The sequence below is a fragment of the Desmodus rotundus genome, chromosome 10, assembly GCF_022682495.2.
Source record: "Desmodus rotundus isolate HL8 chromosome 10, HLdesRot8A.1, whole genome shotgun sequence".
In the NCBI taxonomy this organism is placed as follows: Eukaryota; Metazoa; Chordata; class Mammalia; order Chiroptera; family Phyllostomidae; genus Desmodus; species Desmodus rotundus.
In genome coordinates, this window is record NC_071396.1 from 104756594 (window position 1) to 104778141 (window position 21548).

General features: G+C 47.3%; 1 protein-coding gene across 3 annotated transcripts in view; it reads left to right on the plus strand.

Moving 5' to 3' along the window:
- TNFRSF11A (TNF receptor superfamily member 11a) overlaps positions 1–21548 on the plus strand; it is a 52992-nt gene that overhangs the window by 16622 nt on the left and 14822 nt on the right. For 2 of the 3 annotated variants that reach the window (XM_053913241.1, XM_053913242.1), the window contains exons 2-8: positions 5601–5682; positions 6694–6819; positions 11004–11147; positions 14861–14954; positions 16298–16392; positions 17741–17854; positions 21150–21202. In XM_053913241.1, coding sequence (XP_053769216.1) covers positions 5601–5682; positions 6694–6819; positions 11004–11147; positions 14861–14954; positions 16298–16392; positions 17741–17854; positions 21150–21202 — 708 coding nt within the window. The remainder of the gene's footprint in view (positions 1–5600; positions 5683–6693; positions 6820–11003; positions 11148–14860; positions 14955–16297; positions 16393–17740; positions 17855–21149; positions 21203–21548) is intronic. The other variant, XM_053913243.1, reaches the window with a different exon arrangement.

The window sequence follows — 21548 nt, forward strand, 5'->3', positions numbered from 1 at the left end:
ATCCATAGTACAGTAGCTGTCTTGCTCTTTCTGGGACACAGCCACTAGAAATTTGTGTGTGTTCCCTTCCGGGCGGGAGCAGTTTCAATCATGACGTTCATTAAGGGTTTTTTGTTTTTTTTTTTCAAGAGCAGCAGGACTGTTAAGTAAGGTGATATTTTCACATTTAATAGTTTCTGTCTTAACAAAAACCACATCTTTCAGTTCTGTAATATTCAGAAATTCGATATCATCTTTACTTAAATTAGCACCAAATTCTCAAATACAGTCACAGATGATATTTTACAAAATGAAATCTATGGAAAATCCCTCAGGTGTTCTCCTGGGTTGGGTCCTTTTCTCCTCGATTGGACAGAAGGGGCCATGCCTCTTTTCTGCTTTGTTATATTCAGCATGAATTTTCAGCAGAGCAAGGAAGTAATTTTAGTATCTATAATAACTTTCACTGCACTTGGGTTGATGAACAGCATGAGAAGGAAATATTTCAGCCCTAGCTGGTGTGGCTCAGTGGATTAAGAGCTGGCCTGTGAGACAAAAGCTCACTGGTTTGATTCCCAGTTAGGGCACATGCCTGGGTCGTGGGCCAGGTCCCTAGCTGGGGATGTGTGAGAGGCAACCAATTGATGTATCTCCCTCACATCAATGTTTCTCTCCCTCTCTTTCTCCCTCCCTTCCTCTCTCTCTGAAAATAAATAAATATAATTTTTTAAAAAAGAAATATTTCAGTTCACCTTTCCTACAGGATCCTAAATACCACGACTCTCCAGAGCTCCACCAGCAGAAATGCTAGGTTTCTTCAGCTTAGGGCTTTTTAAAATGAGACCCATCTTGGCAATGCATCAGGAAATAAATCCACGGAGCTTTGTAAAGACAATTTTGAATTACAATGTATCATCTTCCTCCTGTTTCCCAAAGCCTTGCACACACTGTGGACATACTTACTCCCGAAGAGTTTGTCTGCGGTTAAAATAAACACCAGGCTGTATGTGCCAAAACAAATATACACACAAAACAAAACCCACAGGAAAGTGAGGCAACAGAAGACCAATAAATTAAATGTATCACCGTGCCACTTTAACTCCTTTAAAGAACAAGGACTTTTCGAGGAATTGAGATGGAGAGGGGGTGTAAAGGGTGTGGGTTATAAACAGATTCTATGTTCCTTATTAATTCAGGGCCAGGCTATTAGGAAACAAGCATTACTTGACGGAAACTCTGTGGGCCATTTTTGTAGATGACTGATTAAGAACTGTAGCAGGGCCCTGGCTGTGTTTTACAAGACTTCTCGGTACTGTATTCCCCAACGCACAGGCTCGGCAAACAGGCCCGATCCCAGCTGGCCGCCGAGGCAGCTGTGATACGCAGTCGTCCTCTGAGTGGGCCGCAGACCAGTTCTTCTTTCCACCTACAGAAAGATGCCCTCTATGGTGGCACTGGGTACCTGTGGCGCGGGGCTGCCCGGGAGGGAGACTTTACAATAGCTTGTAAAGTCCTGTTACATTTGTAACAAAAGTGATTCTGCTTTATTTGCTTAATGAAGACAACTATGGTTCAAAAGCTGTATTGTTTCAGAAAAAACAATAAAGGCAAACTAGGAAAAAACCTAGATAACTAAAACCTGTAACAGGTTGTACCTGTTACATTTTGTTTCATGTGACTATACTCTTTCCTCAGCAAATAAAAAGTTTTAGCCCTGGCCAGTGTGGCTCCGTTGGTTGGAGCGTGATCCTGCGCACCGAAAGGTTTGGGGTTTGATTCTTGGTCAGGGCACACACCCAGGTTGCAGGTTTGGTCCCTGGTTGGGGCACCTAGGAGAGGCACCTGTTTGATGTTTCTCTCTCTCCTCAGGTGAGGATTAAAGGCAATTTTTAAAAGTGATTCTGCTTTATTTGCTTAATGAAGACAACTATGGTTCAAAAGCTGTATTGTTTCAGAAAAAACAATAAAGGCAAACTAGGAAAAAACCTAGATAACTAAAACCTGGACATCTCAACTCAGTCACAAAGGCCTTCCGTTGCGGCACACCAGGCAAAGAGAAGGGAGTGGAGGTAGCGGACAAAATCACCGCATTTAACTGAAACCTGCAGGCTCAGGCTGAATTGCCCGTTCCCTGGAGCACACTTCCATACTGCTAAAGCAGGAGCTCCCTTTTAATTAAATCACGGCCTTACCAGGATGCTATCAATAGCAAGAGCCACCACCTCGCAACTACTGGGAGCTTGGTCTTGGAGGCTGAAGCCAGGGAAGGGCCAGATGACCAGGAGGGGTTTGGATAGTCTTGGACTCTGCCCAGCTGCGGGTGAGATTGTGGACATTGAACTGGAACTCTGTAGGGAAAACAAGAGGCCAGACTGGGCGGGGTTGAAGGCCATTCTTCATTCACCCAAGAAAATGCCTTTCAAAGGATACACGTGGCAGGGAGGTTGGCAGAGATGAGATCTAGCACAAGCTACCTCGAAACTGAGCCCAAGCAGGTGTGACTCAGGGAAGCAGGGAGTCAGGCAGCAGAGCCAGTCCAGGCTGCGGTATCAAGGGACAAATCCCCAGGGGGTCAGCAAAAGCAGGACAGGCCAGGAAGGCAGATCTGGATTTCCAAACACAAGGACCCGCGTAGATGGCAGAGCGGGAAGGGCACCGGATGAGGGTGAGAGCGGGGGCCTGGGGAGCCTTGCGGTCCTCTAACAGCTGGTTCCCCCTCCAGCTGGGCTCTGCACGCGCAGGGAAAGAAAGCTGGGAGCAGACAGCCAGGACTGGGGACGGGAGAGGACAGCAAAGGCGCATTCTCCTGAATTCCAGCTTCTCTTCATTTACCCCTAAGCCATACTTCCTTCAATATAGCTTTGCATGTATGTTGCCTTTTAAGTTGTATATTTATTGCCATATTTGAAGGTTGAAGGTGTACCACAAAGTATAAAAGGTAACCAGAGAACAAAGTCGGGTTCTGTTTAAGCTGTACCTTAAATTAGATTAATGTTACAAAATTGCTGCTGCTCCTTGAAAGCCCTATAATCCTGTAGGTCTGTTAAGTACATGTGCCAGTTTGGGGGTTTTGAGAATGCTCTGGAATTACATAGCAGTGGTCTTTGCCCAACGACCACTAAATATGTTAAAAAACAACACCACCACCGAGTTGTGCCCTGTGAAAGAGTGAATTTTATGCTATGTGCATTCTATCTCAAATGAAGAAAAAGAAGACATGTCCAGCTGCAAAGTCACAGTGAGCTTAGGAGACAGAAATGAGTTCTAAGAATAACCTGTGAGAATCTGGTTGGGAGCTAGGACCTCTGGTCACTGTGGAATCAGTGACTTCCCCATTTTTCCCAGGAGGTGGCGAGTGGGTTGAATGAATCACAGCCTCACTCCTAGGCGTGAAAGCAAAGTGTCCGTATGCTGAACAGCAACCGGGACCTGGAGCCCAGGGTCCGGCCAGTAGCACCTGACCGTGCTCCTAAGCAGCTGCTTCAGGGGGAGCCCTGTGCCAAATTCCCCTAAAAAGAACCTTTCCGTGTGTGTAACACAAAGTGTGCACTTATCTGACAGCGACTGTTGCAGCTCTCTGATGGGCCCGAAGCCGTCGATAACCTTTCTCCTCTGACATGCGCCCGACCACAAAGTTATCTTCTTTAACTCTGCCATCAGCGCTGCAGCAGCACTCACAGCTCATTAGGCTCCGATGAATCCTATTCGACAAATGCACACTGACCTCATTCGGCTTTACCACTGTGCCTCTGCTCGTCAGCCTTCCACATGCACCTGAGGCTGTGCTGGACACAGAGGCGGCGCAGCAGCCTACAGAGAAACGATCCCTACAGAGAGCAAAGAGAGAGACCAGAGAGGAGCGGTGGGGTGCCTTGTGTTTCGTCATTGTTCCCAGGTCCCACCGGGCTCCCGGTGCTCCCCTTGAGCTGCTGCCGTGGGTGGGGAGCCTCTGATTCACATTATCCCTCTCACATTACCCGGTGCCCAGGGGCGTGTTAGCTGGGTCGAGGAAGTAAGCCCAGGTACGACCTTCCTGGAACACCTGGCTCCAGGGACACATTGGACTTTCTCACCAACCTCAAAGTAACTGTCCTGGATCCCCTCCCTCCTGTGAGCCCTTTGCTTGGGCAGGGCGAGGTCAGAGAGGTCCCTGTTGGCTGCATCCCACCCCCTGCACCGCCCACTACCCCCACTCAGCCAGCCTAGGGTTTTCTGGGCATGTGCTCTCTCTACGAAACTCCCTTCCAATACTGAGGTGTATTCCAAGGGTGCATCACCCTGTTATTTCTGCACCTTTCATCCCAGTGCAGAGGGAGCCCCCTGTATCACTTCTCTCATCACCCCCCACTCTGCTCATCATCTCCGTAGCCACCCTGCACCCCCCCACCCCACACACCTGTCTTCTTTGCCTCTGTCCCTACCACCACCTACAAGTTCCCTTTTCCCCATCTGGCCAGTTACTCTTTATCTTGCAAGATGGGGCTCACTTGCCACGTCCGGCAGGAAACCAGCCCTGGACGTCTTCAGTGAGGCAGGGCCCCTCAGCCTCCCCCAGAGCCCTGTCCCCCAGGTGTGTAAGCTCCCAGAGGGCTGGGTGTGCAACTTTGGATCCCGGGGCACCGCGGGAACTTGACCCCTGCGTGTTCAGCCGAACCCGGCTCTCCAGGTCCACTGTCCCACCTCTGCCTGACTGCCCGTCACTGAGTGCTGTTTTTTCTTACGCTGAGAAGGCTGCGAGGAAAAGAGCTTTTCCGCAGCACGCTGATAAGAATCTCGAAGTGAATGTAAGAAGCTTGGTTTTCTGTTTTGTTTCACTTAGATGGGCAGATTCGGAAATTCCTGTTTATATTAGAATCACGCAGCGAGGAAGCAGGAACTCAGAAAGCTTAAACAGCCTGTGCGGGCTTCCTCGGCCGGCAGGCGGTTGGGACGCCTGGCTCCAAGCCCCAACGGTTCCTTTCTCAGCTCGCTGGCCCGCTTTTAAAATCCTCTGCAGTTTCACATTTTAAAAAGGGAGCAGTGTGAAACATCTTTTAGAAATCAGATATAGCTTGGGAGACCAATTCCACATCCCCGGGTATAACATGCAGGGGTGAGCAAACGTAGGTGTAACGTAGATGTACAATCACGAGCACGGGAAACAGAGTTTAGTCTCGTGTTATCATGTATTGATGATTGCATTGCTTTCCATACACACCTTTGCCCACCTGCACATGGGAAGGGCCTCGTTGTATTCTCCTCCAGTTTCTGACCAAAGTCGACACCATGGTGACCCACAGGAGTGGGACCGATTTTGTGTGTTGCTTGTGCAAAGCAGTTTCCAAACTTCTGCGCCCCATTTGTGAATTTTCCTTTAACCCACCATATTGCCACGAGCATAATGCAAACACGTGTGAATGGAGAAGTGGCTTCTTCTGCAGGGTCAGTGGGGTGTGTACGTTCTCGGGAACATTGGCTAGAATGGGAAAGTGACATTTCGGGGGAGGATAATAGTACATAGAAGAGTTCCAGGACTGCTTATGGTGTTCTGCTTTTCCGAAGTGTAACTTGATGACTCATGCTTTTTGTTTTGTTCAGAAAGAACTTGTGCATAATCTCTGCCCGTGTCAACTTTCTTTCAGGTGACTTTTCAGGTCACCCCGCCGTGTGCCAGCGAGAGGCATTACGAGCATTCCGGACGGTGCTGTCGCAAGTGTGAGCCAGGTGGGTACGAATGAGCCACCTGCCATTGTCCCTCAAAAGGGGGTGGGACTTCAGTTGTATATTTTTTTAATCTAAGGAATGATTTCTGCCTGCCAGGTGAAAAACGAAATTGGATGGACTTTTTATGGTAGTGGCAGGTGGTAATGTCTGTCACTCTGAAGACAAAAACCTTTCTCTCGGGAGATAAAATCCCTTAAACATCAAAACCCATTTCAGAAACCGGTGTTGACTCCATGCCGGAATACCGTTTTCCAAAACGCCACTTCTTGAGAGGGCAAGAAGGCTTTTAAAAGCATGTGTTAGCACTTTGCGATTCAAACTCTCCAGATAGGAAATTCAACTCCTGTGGGAAAGTATTATGACAGAAGAATCGGGGGGAAGGGTAACCATACCAGAATTGTTGCCGCCGAAGCTGTTGTTACAGCTTCTCCCCACAAACTCGCCTGCTGGGGGGCAGGAGGTGGGCTGGTGACGACGTCCCCACCACCGTTCTGCCGGAATGAGGCCTCATTTCTACAGCCCCGGGGAACTCCTGGGTCCCCAGGGTCCCCATTCACTCATTGCCTGGGGGAGCAGGGCATGTCTGTAAGGAAAAGGTGGTTGCCTTAGAACCAGACCCTTGAGATATTTCTGCTACGTATATTTCTTGGATGTGCTGAACCAAGATACACTGTGTGTGCGTGTGATCAGACTAAGTTAACCATGAGCTCGCAGTATGTGCAGGACAGAAGAAGGGACTCATCCACATTGACGGTAGAGGGATTTTGAAGATGGGGCGGGAGGGGTGAAAGGAAGTCCCTCTCGCATAGCCCCCAGGGAGCCCCTCAGGTCCTACAGGCACAGGTTTGGAAAGCACTGTTCTTCCCCTGGGTCAGCGGAGGTCAGGTGTGCAGGGACCTTTTCCACATGGAAGAACTGGGAGGCTGCCAGGGCACAGACCAGCAGCGCGGAGAGGCTGTCTTTGGTGTTTGGGTGCTTTTGATGAGGGCCTTCGTCCCCTTCTCATTTAAGGAACATACATGTCTTCCAAGTGCACTGCTACCTCTGACAGCGTGTGTCTGCCCTGCGGCCGGGATGAGTACCTCGACACCTGGAACGAAGAAGAGAAGTGCTTGCTGCATAAAGTGTGCGACACAGGTGAGCGCTCATGGCGGTGCCAGGTGTGGACAAGTGACATTTTCGGGTACGGCCGTGCTGAGGCTCTGGGGGACCCGAGGAAGGCGTTTTGAGCACCAGTCACGAGAAGCTGTGCTTCCGACTGCAGAGGCACTGTGTCCCAGTCCTTGTGGAGAACTTGTTCTTCTGGAATGCTCGTGTAGCCGTGTAGTCGTGGGACACACCTCAAAGCCCATAAATATTCGCACAGTGCTTCCCTGTGCGCCGTGTTATTTAATCCTCACGAAAACCCTGTGAGGCAGCCTCCACGATCCCATTGTAGAGACAAGGAAAACTGAGACTAAGAGGGGCGGAATGACTTCTCCAGGACTGGCCAGTGAGGAGCAGGACTCAAGGTCAGGTCTTCTGACTCTCAGGTCTTTTCCCTAGATGATACATGTTTTATTAACTCTGTAGTTAATAAAGCTGCTGTAGTTTTTGCCTCAATTTTTTTATTCTTAAAATTTTTTTTTATCCTCGCCTGAGAACAATTTCCCATTGCCTTTAAAGAGAGAGGAAGGGGAGAGGGAGAAAGGGAAATGTCAATGCAAGAGAGAAGCATTGACCGGTTGCCTCCCGTATGTGCCTGGACTGGGGATCGAACCCACAACCTAGGTATGTGCCCTGACCAGGAATCATACCCGTAGCCTTTCGGTTATGGGATGGCACTCCAGCCAACTGAGCCACGCTGGCCAGGACATCAAATTTTCTTAAACTGTAGTTTATTTGCAGGAATCAGGATCAAAATACATCTGTTGTCTCAACTTAGAGGTTCTTTTCCTTCTTCCCCCCCACCCCTTTTCCCCTCAGTTTATCTGTGGGAGAACCCTTGCTGTTAGTCCTGTGGAGTTTCCAGTCTGATTTTTGTTGGTTGCATTCCCTTGGTGTCATTTAACATATTCTTCCATCTCCTACCTTTCTTTTTCTTTTTTCATCTCCTACATTTCTTGTAAAGTCGTTGTTAGATCCAGAAGGCTGCCCAGATTCTGGTTTGTTTTTTGGTTTTGGCAAAACTCCCTGGTAGCTGGCACAATATAGTTTCCCCAGGAACCACGTCATAGCTGCGTTTCTCTCTGTTTGTGAAATTAGCAGCTGTTGACGACCAAGGCCTAATCTATTTCCATCAGGTGGTGTTCCAACTCTGCCATTCCTTCCTCGTTTCTTGGCGGGAATGCCTTATAAAGAGAAACGTCCCTCATCAACTCTCTGTCACCCTGCAGTACACCACACACAGGAGAGGCAGAACGAATGCTCGTAACTGTTACCACTTTTCAGAATAATGACTTGACCTCCAAGCTTTCGCCAAAGGATTCGTGTGAACTTTATGGACTCCTGAATGTAGACATATTTGAGGGGTCGCGACCTATTTCAGTCACTGGTTTTACTGGCGCTCAGATCCTCTCTCCCACCTCCTCCAGGTGGCCCCCATCCCACACAACCCCCCCGTGTCTCCAAGAGCTCCCTTGCTTCCCTGCTCCTCTTGGACACTGCCTTCCCTGAGCCCAGAACAAGCCATTTCTCCTAGGATTCCTGACCACTTTCGGCAAAACATTTATTTAGCGACCTCAATCTGGGTGCTAGGGAGGCGCATTGCTTCTGGATTGATTTTTATTTATAGGTCCCTTGCCCACCACCCCCATGTGGGGAGAACTAGGAAATAAGTATTTTTTTAAACCATAATTTTTCTAATATGTTAGACGCAGTTGGCAGATTTTGGTTGGAGAAGATAACATGGAAACTCTACCTAGCAGAGGCATCTGATCAAGTCTTCTTTCCCACTGCTTAGTAATGACCTTGACTCATTGCTGTCTCTTGGAAATAAAGAATCACTCTGTCTACTACCACTACCACAGTTGATTGAAGCACAAAGCCTGGTTCCCTCAGATACTTAAGAATATGTCAGGCTTCCATTCACTGGCATTTACGTGGGACACTGGAGTTAGAATCTTTCAAGGAAGCGACAGTGTCCTGGGGCTTCCAGGCATCGTGTGCACGTGTATTCACACTGGCCTTGGGACTGCCCGGCTGGGCTGACCTGGGCCTCAGCGAGTGGACACAGAAGGGAACGGAGATTTCTCCAGGTTCACCACATTGGGCCTCAAAGGAATGAGGATAAGAAATGCCGAAACTTGGGCTGAAACTTGACACAGGGGAGGAGGGAACAGGTTTCCGGTTTGTTTGTTTTTCCCTTGGAACTGCGTTCTAGTCAGTTCAGGTTGCTACAGCAGAAACCCACAGACTGAGGGGCTTAAACAACAAGAATGTACCCCTCACAGGTGTGGAGGCTGGACGTCTGAGATCAGGGGCCAGCACTGCCCGGCTCGCGGTGAGGGTCCTCTCCCAGGCTCCAAGACGGCCGCTTTCTTGAGAGAGAGGAAGCAAGCTTTCTGTTGTTTTTCTCCATATGTTTTTATTCTTTAATTTAATTTAGTTTTTAGAGAGAGGGAAAGGGAGGGAGAAAGAGGTGGAGAGAAACACTGATTGATTCCCTCTTGCACATGCCCCGACCAGGGACCAAACCAGCCCAGGCAGGTGCCCCGCCCTGCGACCTTCTGCTTTGCAGGATAATGCCCAAGCAACTGAGCCACACCAGTCAGAGTTCTCTGATGTCTTTCTTATAAGGACATTCGTCCACTTCCTAAGGGCTCCACCCTCATGACCTAATCTCCTCCCAGAGGCCCCACCTCCTAACAGCACTGCATTCAGGGTTAGGGGCTCAATATAGAATTTTGAGGGACACAAACGTCAGCCCGTAACAAACTCCGCTATGTATTGAGGAGCATAAAGTACAGGGCCGTTTGGACAGTCCAGGTGAGGTGCGTCTCACAGGAGCAGAGGATCTGCTTTAAATAATGCTACTGTGCTGTATCGTGTGTGTGCAGTTGACTCTTGTTATTCAGCGGGGTGATGTACAGTCACCCCCAACACTGAACTAGCAAACACACAATGCAGGAGCCACGGGACCACTCCGCCCGGGAGAGACACAGGTCCCTGGGAGCCTCTGGTGCCAGCCTTTTTGTCAGCCTGTCAGCACATAACCCTGTGTTGTGTGTGTTTCTGTTCAAAGACACCTTATTTAATAAACATTTTTATTCATTAACATTTGATTCACGCACAATGAACAGCGCTGTAATTCATGACCAAACCAAGTTTATCCAACACACATACTCTTTCCCTAAGACACATCACAGCCGCCTCAGGCTTAGGGAGCCATGGACAGTGCCTCGGCATTGAGCCTGGAGGTCATTTTCAACAGTGAAGTCGCCAACCAAAAGCACAACAATGCCAACAGTAGGGCTCTAAAATAGACCGCAAAGAAGACACTTGTTTCCAGGATGAGAGCTGCAGCAATAAGGCAGAACGTGTCCCCTTGTTCACCGTCGCCTGGGAACGTGCATGTCCATCGAGCAGCTGAAAATTTTCCTAACTCTGCCACTGGGCCAGCAGTGTTGTTTCGGGGCTCCGAAGGCGTTTCTGTGGGCAGGTGAAACTGCAACTGCGAATCGGTGAATGACAGCATCGACTGTGTGCAGCGTTCACCTGTCCCCCAGAAGCCCGGGCCGGGACACGGGGCAACAGGAGAGCACTTTGCAGTGCGCTGTGAGAAAAGACAGACTTGTTGTCCTAAGTGGAGAGCGACGAGTTTCTGACCTCTGGACTCGTCCGCTGCGTAGTTACACAGTGACCCCAGTTTTCTGCCGCTGAATGCTCGCGACCCTGCAGGATCTCCGGAGGAATCCCCAAGCCCCGGAAACTCCATTCTCATAGGTCCTGTCTAGCTTTCGTGTTAAGGCTGTTTATCAGTTTTGAATTTACTAGAAATCAGGAAACGATGATGTCTATTTTGCATTAGCCAAAGTAATCAGTACTCATCAACACCCCAGTCCCTAATCTCCCTGCTAACACGAAAACTGATTTTTTAAAAGCCACATGCCTCTTAACTATTGAGAGAGAAAACCCCCACTGGGATGTTTCAGAGCCAGCACAGGAAGCCGACAGCGGACTCAGTGTCCCGAATGAGTCAGTGCCCGGAGGGGGCGGGGCGCTGCGGGGGCGGGGGGCGTGGCCGGGGTTGCAGCGCGAGGGGCTGCGCTGGGCGGGCCTCGTGCGCCCCGCGGTGCGAGAGTCCTGGCGCTGCCTCCCCGCCCTCTCTCTGTCGCCCGCAGGCAAGGCCCTGGTGGCGGTGGTGCCCGGCAACCGGACGGCCCCGCGGCGCTGCGCCTGCACGGCCGGCTACCACTGGAGCGAGGACTGCGACTGCTGCCGCCGCAACACCGAGTGCGCGCCCGGCTTCGGCGCCCGGCACCCGGGTACGGGGTTGCTTCCTGCTCCGTCTGCTCTCACCGGGTCCGGCGGCCAATCACACCGAGGCCAAAGCCGGCTCTGAGACGCCTTCCCTGCGTCCTGCTCGCTCCGCGGGCCAGGTGGCGCTGGAGGAGCTTGAGGGCCCCCTGGGAACGGAGCCCAGGTTCGGTTCTAATGCGGCGTGTGAGCTTTTGGCCCACGTGTTGTCTCCAGGTTCCTCCGTCTGTGAAGCCTTAGGCTCCCCGCTCAGGAGGGTACCCGACAATGCAGGGTTATCCAACTTAAAAAACAAACAAACAAACAAACTTGTGCATCCCCTTACCAGAATTTTGAAAAATATCGTGCACGCCCCAGCATATTTTTAAGTTGACAGCTCGAATTTTTTATTACGTATTTAAAGAGTTGCTGAGGACTTAGTTTCCAAGAATGACAGCAATAGTAACACTTTCTAAAATATTCAGCGGATGTCAACACCACAGCAGTTTGATGCCCAACATCGTCCACTTAAAAACGCACTCCTCGCTGTAACGGCGGGACGTGGTACATAGTTCTTTTCCCTCCTTCGGTTTGTACTCATTTCACCTTCCCCACAGAATTTTATCCTAATGTATTTTGTGCTTCGAAAGTTTTTACTAACGAGCTGTCATGCTCTTTCATATTTAAAAATAGGTACGTATTTGAAATCTTACTTTTAAAAAATTTCCTGTGACTCAAGGTTCTAAGGGTTAAAAATACTTCTGGGCTAAGTTGTTACTACAGTTATTACACAATAGGTCAAAAAGGAATCTATTTTGCTTTATTATAATTCAAAAAGTAAAGGCTTTATGAGCTTCATAATGATTTCAATTAGCTCATGTCTTCATGGTTAAGTACAACTTATTGCTAAAATGCAAGAGCATTCAACATTAATTCTGTTTCTGCTCAGTGCTGAGAAACTTGTTCACATAAATAACTAAATAGCTAAGGAGGAAAGTCTGTGCCTGAGTGTTGCTCAACTCTGCCAGCCCCTCCCGAGTTTCACGTCTAGGATCACGCAGTGACATGACATCAAAGTGGTATTTAATGATTGCTCACTTAAGGGCCGTGTCCTTCAACTCCCTTCAAAGTAAAGAAAAGTAAATCTTTTTGACTTGGAAAAGTGTGCACTTACTTCCTGACTTCTAGGAAGTATACCAAAGCAGTTTCTTCATGACTTGACAAATTATTTATAGCTGTGAGTCTTTCCCTTAGAGGCGTGTTGTTTAACCCAGAACACTTGGACAAGGGTTAGCAGGATTAAAATACTGCTTTCAGTTCATATGGAGGAAAATGTCCATCACGGAATCTACCTGGGACAGTTGACCTTGGTTATCAAATGTTTCAACTAAACCAGACAAGCTTTCTCCTAGAAAAAGCCTGACTTGATTTTTTAAAAATAATTTTTTCAATTGTTCAATTACAGTTGACACACAGTATTACGATAGTTTCAGGTGTACAGCTGCTTCGACGTTTATGTAGCTTATAAAGTGATCATCCTGAAGTTGACTTGACTTTTCACTTTTAAAATAAATCTCCCTGTGACAGCCCGTTCCCTTCTGAAATTCAGACAAGGCCCAGCACCTTTCCACAGGTTTGTCACCTGCGTGAAAATAGGGGCTGTCACTTTTTCTGCATTTTTTCTGACTGATGTTCTCTCTGCCTTGCTCCTTTGGGGATGGCTCATTCTTTGGCAACAGGTGGAGGATAGAGGGGATGACACGGGGGATGAAAATTTCACTCCTGCCCTACCTTGCACTACACTGTTGACCTGTTGACCTTGACCAACATGGGTTTGAACTGCGCAGGCCCACTTATGTGCGGATTTGTAAAAACTTGCTATACTGATAAATATAGTACAGTATTTTCTCTTACTATTTTCTTCAGAACATTTTATTTTCTCTAGCTTTCTTTATTGTAAGAATACAGTGTGTAACCCACAAAAGAAAGGTGTTAATTGTTTGTTATTGTTAAGGCTTCCAGCCAACAGGAGGCTATTGGTAGTTAAGTTTTTGGTGAGTCAAAAGTTGTATGTGGATATTGACTGCATAGAGTGGGGGGCAGTCAAAACCCCTAAACTCCACATTTTTCAAGCGTCAACTGTATTTGAATTCAGAGCAGTGTGGCCTGGTCCCAGTTCCCTTGCTTCTGTTGTTGCGCTTCTTCTCCGGAGGGACTGACGCTGTACCCAGGTGCTCTGAACGCAGGAGCTTGGCCATCACCAGTATTTTGACTTGGTGCTCTGTTGGGCATCTCAGAGGTCTGGCACCATAGCGGGGTTTGCAGTGAGTAGGAAGTGTGCCTTCTTCTGTAAAGTGGGAGCAGTGTGATTATGAACAGGAACAGGAACAGGCTGGCTACAGCAGGGTGCTCCCAGGAGGTCAGTTACAAAGAGCGGCCACGGAAGCCTGGCGTGGGGGGGATCAGTACGCTTTAAGCTCCACTGACTTGCGGCTCGTTAAGAAGTCTCTTTGTCTTTAAGGGTTACTCTTCTATAGTGTGTTTATCTTTTTGAAAGCTGTCCAAATTTATGTGAGTGACTAGATGTTTACCGGGCTTTTGTTAATTATCATTTTTAAGGCTAATCAATAGATTAAAGGGGCAGGCACCCTACCTATGGAGGCCATTGCAGAAATCAAGAATATACTTTGACTCTGGACAAAGAACATGCAATTCCTTATTTTAGTGTTTTATTCACGGCAATAAATCAAAGAAGTGCTACTCATTTCAAGAGTAATTTGTGGTTTTGGTGTCAGTAGCAGTAAAGGTAATAGACATAGAAAATCTGAGACATTTCCTATTTCAATAACACAGTTTACGAGGAATATGAGTGAGTTGAAGAAAGCTTACTCAGCAGGATCAATTCCTGCTTTTCAGGGCTGTGGCTCCCGGCAGGGATCCAAAAGCTCTCCCGCCACTTGTGTTTGTGTAAATAGTTTTATTGGAACACGGCCACATCCATTTTTTAAAAAACATATTGTCCATGGCTGCTTTCATGCTAGAAGTGTCTGTGGCAGAGACCAGAAGGCCTGCGAAGGATACTTACTATATGGTCCATTATAGAAAAAGTTTGCTACCAACCCTTGGTTAAAGAGAAAGAAGGAGACCTGTAGGAGTTTGTTTGTTTGTTTGTTTGTTTGTTTGGAAAGCTGTTGTCATTCCCATACATAGACTGGAGAGATTAAGCTGGTCAGCAGAGGGCAGGTCAAGAAGTTGTCCTTAGAAGCAATAAAGGACTGTCACTCTCTGGAGATGGAGGTTGATTAAGCCCAAAAGGCCAAGAGAGGAGATGACAGGTGTTTGGTTAGAGCAAGTGAGACAGTAGGGTCCTGGCTAGGGAGCTGTACAGGCAGCCAGGACAGCGCCTCTGAACAGCAGAGGGTCGGGACCTAACTCAGACACTGGCACTAGTGTGACAGTCAGGGGAGGCCATACGGGGGCATTTTTACTAGGCCTGACACTGAGCCCGTTATCCACCGGAGTGTAATAACTCTGTACCTCCCGCTGGGGTTGCGGGCCTGGGAAGCTGTGGGGGCGGAAGCAATGAGCTGCAGGTGGGGAGGGCAGGGACGGATGGGGAGACGAGAGGCCGAGGGGCAGCTCCTGAGAGCTGTCCTCTGGACCACCGTCATGGCCGATCTCTAAGTGTCCTTGTTTGTTTGTTTTTGTTCTGTTTGTCTGTTTGTCTGGTTTTTTTTGACAGTGCAGCTCAACAGAGACACCTTGTGCGAGCCCTGCCTTACAGGCTATTTCTCTGATGCCCTTTCTTCCACAGAAAAATGCAAACCCTGGACCAAGTAAGTGATGACAAAGGGGTCCTGAGAGTTTGGTGATTTAAAAAAACCCAACCTGTGCAGTCTCATCTGTGAGAAAACAGATGGATTGAGTTTGATGAGGCTTCCTCTCAAAGTCTTCTTCAAAATGGAAAAAGTCTTGTCAATTCAGTGTGGGCAAAATAACACCTGTCCAACCAACTCTCCAACCTGACGTGACAGACACTGTGTGTTACTTTGTAAAGTCATTTTCATTCAATCTTTGGCCTACAGTTGCAGCTTCTTTTCTTGTTTCTAACCTTATTTAGTTGAAAATGATCGATGACGTTCAGCATTTACTCGTCATCCCCGCTTCTCCCAGAGATTTGTGTGTGCGCATGACGAAGCCTCATGTTTACATAAGTGGGTTTTTTTTAAATGTTTTTTCCTTTATCCTCACCCAAGGACATTTCTTCATTGCTTTTAGAGAGAGAGAGAGAGAGGAAGGGACAGAGAGAGAAACATTCATTCGAGAGAGATGCATTGATTGGTTGCATCTCAATTGCATCTATACCTGTGGCTGTACCCGCAACCTAGGCATGTGCCCTGACTGGGAATCCAACCCGCAACCTTTTGGTTATGGGACGGTGCTCCTACCAACTGAGTCACACCGGCTACATAAATGTTTGCATACTCTAAACACTGTGGGGGGTTTTCACATAATGTATCTTGAAGGAAGCTCATTTACATTACTTCATTAGATCTTCATGGCATTTTATAGGTACATGATGCTTCGTTGTAGAGATGTGCCATAACTGAGTTAATAAATTTCGTATCGGGAGTCATTTAGGTTGTTTCCAGTTGGTGCAATAAATAATCCTTTTGAATGAATCATCTCATGTACCATTTCACATTTATGTTAGCGTATCTTTAGTGGAACCTGGATCCTTTCATTGTATGCTTGTTGAAGATTAATAATCAATATAATGATTCTTTCAGTTCCCAATATATTAATTCCCATTAAATATTTATTTTCTGAGCCATTTATTCAAGTTTTATGTTGAAAAGAGTTTCTGCATTTTCAATGTCAAGAGTATTCACCAAAAGTTTCTCACTTAGCAGTGGAGGCATTTGGAGTCTCTTTGCTGAAGACACCAACCAACTACTGTCTCAGGGTAGCTCTTGGAGAACAGGGGCAGCGTTCACTGCTGTTTGTTCATTTGTCCTCCTGTGTGATGTGTGGACAGGCGCTGGGAGTCCTAATGTCCGGGAAGACCAGGGCTCCTCTCCTGAAGGAGCTAGCAGTATAGTGGAGAAGAGCTTTTTGTAGCTTTTCTTAAAAAGCAAGAATATAAAACTGAAGCACTTAGCTCCCTTTCCCCCCACAGCTGTACCAGTCTCGGAGCGACAGAAGCACGTCATGGAACCAATAAATCGGACGTGGTTTGTAGTTCTTCTCTGCAGTCTCCAAAACTCTCACATGGTATGTCTGAAGAGAGCTGACTGGTTGGTGATGTGCCCAAACTAGTCGGCCCCTCTAGATCCCCCCCAAATTACACACCCTGGCTGGAGGGTCATCTCTCCCTTTGCATTTCTTCCCATCCGTGGTCAGTTTAGTGGTTCACTTTTGTCAGTATTTTAATACCAGATATGGTATTTACTTGATTATTTTCTACTCTGGAATGGATAACTAACAACGTGTATATGTATGTGTGTGTGTACTTGTTAGAATAAAGTGATCATTATTTATGAAACATTTTCCAGATCAAATTAATCATAAGTAGAGTGTCAAAGAGTGACAGAAAGTTGGTAGTTAATGTGGCTGCTGGTTGTCCAGGTGAGTGAGACAGCGTGGAGGCGGGTCCTGCCCCTGTGGCCCATGGGATGGCGTGTGTTGTCAAGAAGACCTTTCGGTTGAGGCAGGAGAACCTCGGCCCCAGGACAACAGGGTTAATGAGCTTCGACTGAGAAAATCCGGGGTTTAGATTTGACACTTTGGGAGATGGGACATCAAAGAAAGGTTCTGGATGTGGAGTTACAGTCCGAACAGCATTTGTAGAGGACCATTTTGGAGATACTGTGAAAACTAACCGAGGGAATAAAAAGTTATTTTTGAAAAGAGAGAAGGAGAGGGAAGGCAGAGTCCCCAAAACCAGGTCACGTAAGTAGTACAGGGTGGGGCAAAAGTAGGGTTGCTGTTGTAAGTATGTGAAACACAGAGTTCATTCTGGTATTATTACTTATTAATTATTGTATTGTTTTCCATACAAACACCTGTCAACCCACCCTGCCCCACACTGTACGAAAACTCTAGCAGGGAAGTGTTTGGGGGGGAACGAAAGGAGTGGCTGAGTGCACCCTGTCGCAGATGAAATGCCTGAAACACTTCACGGGGGGCTGTGGTTCTGCTCTCAGGACCTGCAAAACCCTGCTGCCATGTTGTTACTTGGAAAGAGACATGATAAGGGGCTCCCTTCGGCCTCAGAGGCCGGTCACCTGGAGAGGTTGAGGTATGCACAGGTAAGCAAAGGTGGAAGCGGATGGTGTGGTAAACGTGATTTGAATTATTCTAAAGTAGGAACGTTTCAAGATGGTCCTGGGCTGGCCTCATGGAGACTGAGGCTGGACAGTGGGCCGGGCCTCACTGGTGACTCCACCCCTCGGAATGTGAGCGCTCTGGGACAAACCTGGCCGGGGTCGGGGCCTTCAGACCTCTCCTTCCAGGCCAGCCTCCTGGATTCTGGGGTGTGACAGGCAGCGTGTTGCTTTTAAGCATAGAGACTAAAACAAAATCACCTTTAATACTGTTTTTGCACCTTCCTCCCCCACAGAGCCCCAGGTTTACCTGCCCACCTTGGTCATCCTGCTCCTCTTCATATCCGTGGTGCTAGTCGCTGCTGTCATCTTGGGCGTGTACTACAGGAAAAAAGGGAAAGCACTAACAGGTATCATGGTTTTGGAAAATGAATCTTAAAAAAAAATAGATACCTTTCTAGGTCTATGCTGCGGAAGTTGCATATGGCACCCACTGACCACCTGTGGCGACCTGCTTAGCATAAGCGCCTTGAGGTGGCTGTGCTTAAACTAAGGTGAAACACCCTTATTCCTGACTCCTCGTTCTCTGGCAGAACAAGCAAAATCTGCTGTGCCTATTTATGCATCAGCAAACAAAAAATCTGCAGGGTAGGGCACTGATGTCTCCTAAACCATTTGTTTAATTGTATAGGTTATGTGGTGTCGGGTAGATGGGGTTTGTTGCGTTTATCCTAAAATGCAAATATTTTTAATGCACCCAGTGAAAGCAGAGACAAAATGTTCAGGTCAACGGTGGAGGGAAAGTTTCGATTGGGTTGTTACCTTGAAATATGATCTAAAATTATAAAAACAAGTTTTCTTATGTTCAGGAAAATTTAGGTGCTCATTGTGAGGATGAATAGCCAAGTGTTATCTTGTTTATTGCAAATAACTTTTGTACCAAAGAATTATTTGATAGTGTCTTTTTGTATCACATCGTGTTTGACTTTTATACTCTAAAGCTAAAAAGTGTAATATTTTTTAAAAGATTTTTTTTATATACTTTTTTAGAGAGGGATAGGGAGGGAGAAAGAGAGGGAAAGAAACATCAATGTGTGGTTGCCTCTCATGTGCCCCCTACTGGGGACCTGGCCCACAGCCCAGGCGTGAGCCCTGACTAGGAATTGAACCGGGGACCCTTTGGTTCACAGGCCGGCACTGAATCCATTGAGGCACACCAGCCATGGCAAAAAAAAGTGTAATTTTTAAGAAAGGCTTCAAGGCTTCAATAAGTCTCCTGAAGCTATTTCTCAATGCTTCGATAGTCACTTCATGCTCCTTTGAAGTCTGATGTCTCACCATCCTTTTCCATTTTCAGTTGCTCACTTGTTTACCCTGCCCACCTCTGCTTTGCCGTGATTTGCTCAGTTCTCTCACATTACATCCATGGGCTGCACGCAGCCCTGCTTATTGTACTGTTTCCATTAACATTACATTACCTACTGGTGCACTGGGGCAATCCAAAGATTAATTAAAGGGGGAAGAAGATGATCGGAAGATGCCAGTGTTAAGCAGAGAGCAATGTTAATCCAATTTTTAAAAGTCTGTTTATTATTATTTTTTTATTGATTGATTTGAGAGAGAGGAAGGGGACAGGGGAGGAGAAAGACAGACAGATAGACCTCGATTTGTTGTTCCACTTACTTATGCGTTCATTGGTTGATTCTCATATGTGTCCTGACCGGCTCTCACCCACATCCTCAGCAGAGCCAGGTGATGCTCTAACCCACTGAGTACCCAGCCAGGGCCTTGAGTATTTTTTATTTAACGCAGCCTCACTCCTTCATGACCTCGTAACTAGGGATCTGAATAATGCATGGTCAGATGCTGCGGACCACTGGTATGGTCGTGTTTATGTGAGATAAACAGACTTCCGCTGCTTGTTCTGTAGTTTTGCCTCTGTGATAGTCTCTCACCACCGTCTCATCAGTGAGAAGGACAACGGGCCCAGTGGTTAGTGAACCGGGATTTACAACTGTTGGCTTTCTCTTCGTCCCGTCATGCAGCACATGCTCACTGGCAACACACAGGCAGAGAGCGCTCTCCTGGAGGAGGCGTCCTGGTGGGCAGGGCAGGCATGGGCCCACACAGGGAGGGTGCAGAGAGAGCTCCAGGTGGCCAGGTAACACAGGAGAGTGCCCAGCCTTGGGGGCAGCCAGCAGCTTCCAGAGAAGGAGACAGGGCAGCTGAGATCTGCAAGACAAACTGCACTTCACTGGCCCGAGGGAGTCAAGCCAAATTCAGAGCCTTCCATGCAGAGAGAATTTCAGGCTGGGGCAGAGGTTAGCCCGGGGATCGAAAGGCTGGCACAGTGGGACTGGAAGGTGTGAGCATGTGAGATGAAACCAGAGGGGGAGGCCTCACCAGATGACACAGCCCTGCAGACCTCGCTGAGGACATCACCTCTTGTTGGTAGCAAAGGGAAGTAAAAACAGCCCTCTGGTTTAGTGTGGAAACCAAATGTGGGGATGCAGTAAGAGTGGATGCAGGCACGCTAGTTAGGAGGTCTTTTGCAATCATCTGGGAGAGAGATTACCATAGTAGGTATTTATGAACATCACCTCTGCATGCAAATATCTTTTAGTACCATTTGTAATTGACCAGTACTGACCCCTACCAGGAAAGAGTTGCAACTTTCCTTTCATTTGGAGTATCTTATTTTTATGTATTTTTTAAATTATGGAATGATGATGAGGATAGCAATAATTAACAGGTATTGAATGTTTATTCAGTAAATGAGTACATTCCTGTGTGCATTTTAATGTATTAGCTAAACCTCTACAACAGCACTAGGAGGTAGGCGCTGTTATTTCCCTGGTTTTCTGTTGGGGCAACTGAGGCCAAGAGAAGTCACATAAACTGGACAAAGTCACGTCCATAAAGTCACTTCCCCAGTAAACTGGAGAAGTCACGGATAAACTGGAAAGGTATCATCAGCTGTTATGATGTGATTATCCTCCCATGGAGAATTGATAACCACAGACTCAACATTAAAATTCACTGGCGGTGGGATAAGATTTTATCTTTGTATGATATAATGTTTTAGATTTTTTAAAAATTCATGGATTCTACTTTTTAAGTTGTATCACTTTTATTTTGAAAAGATATAATATGTATATGCCACAGAACAGTCTTCTTTTTTCTGAGAAGCAACAGGGTACAGTTGAAAAGGATTTGGGGCCCATGGGAACTCAGTGAGGTCTGCTGCAGCCTTCCGGCATGCCCTTGACCTTTATTGTACATATATTTGAGCTAGTTCACTGGAGAGTCAGTCTCCTAGACCCACGTTTTCTCCATTCCCCTTCAATGCCCGGCCTAGTCCCTGTGGTCAAAGAAAAATTGCTAAGCAGCTGAGATTGTCTGTTCCCCGACAGCAGTTCCAATGCCCTCAGATGTGCCTGTATTCAGTGGGACATTAGTGGATCACATTTGCATCCCATGGATCAGAAAGTTCTGTTTTTGCTGGGAGGAGGAGGAGGAAGATGTCTCTATAGTTTTTAGATTGGCTGATTTTCTTTTGAATGTGTTCACTCTTAGGAACTTTTACTGAAAGACATGCAGAAGGTTATGTTTAAAGATAATGTTGAATTGACATAGTAGCCAGTGATACTCAATTAGAAATAGGAAATAATAATGCAAAGACCTTACCTTGCTTTGTTTTTCCAGCTAATTTGTGGCGCTGGGTCAATGAGACATGCGGCCGCCTAAGTGGAAATAAGGTAAATTTAAAGTACTTTTCACAATCGGGCTGAGATGTTGTTAGTCACATGGTGAGCCCCCTTGTGTAAGCGGTACTTCCTGGAAGGGATGGGACCCCAGACCCCAGGGCTGACCCCCTCAGAATAACCCAAAGCCCAGACCGGTATTCATCGTAGGTGCTGCCTTCTTGTGCTGCATTCCATTTCTGATTTCCGTCACCTCTGTGTACACATATTAATTACAGAATTCTTCAGCGCCAGTCTTGATCACCCAGCACAAATTCCTAGGAGGAAAGAGCTTCCATTGTGCTTTACCTTGTAGTTATTCTGGTGACTGCTAGTTTTGGTGTGCTCTCACCCTATGGAG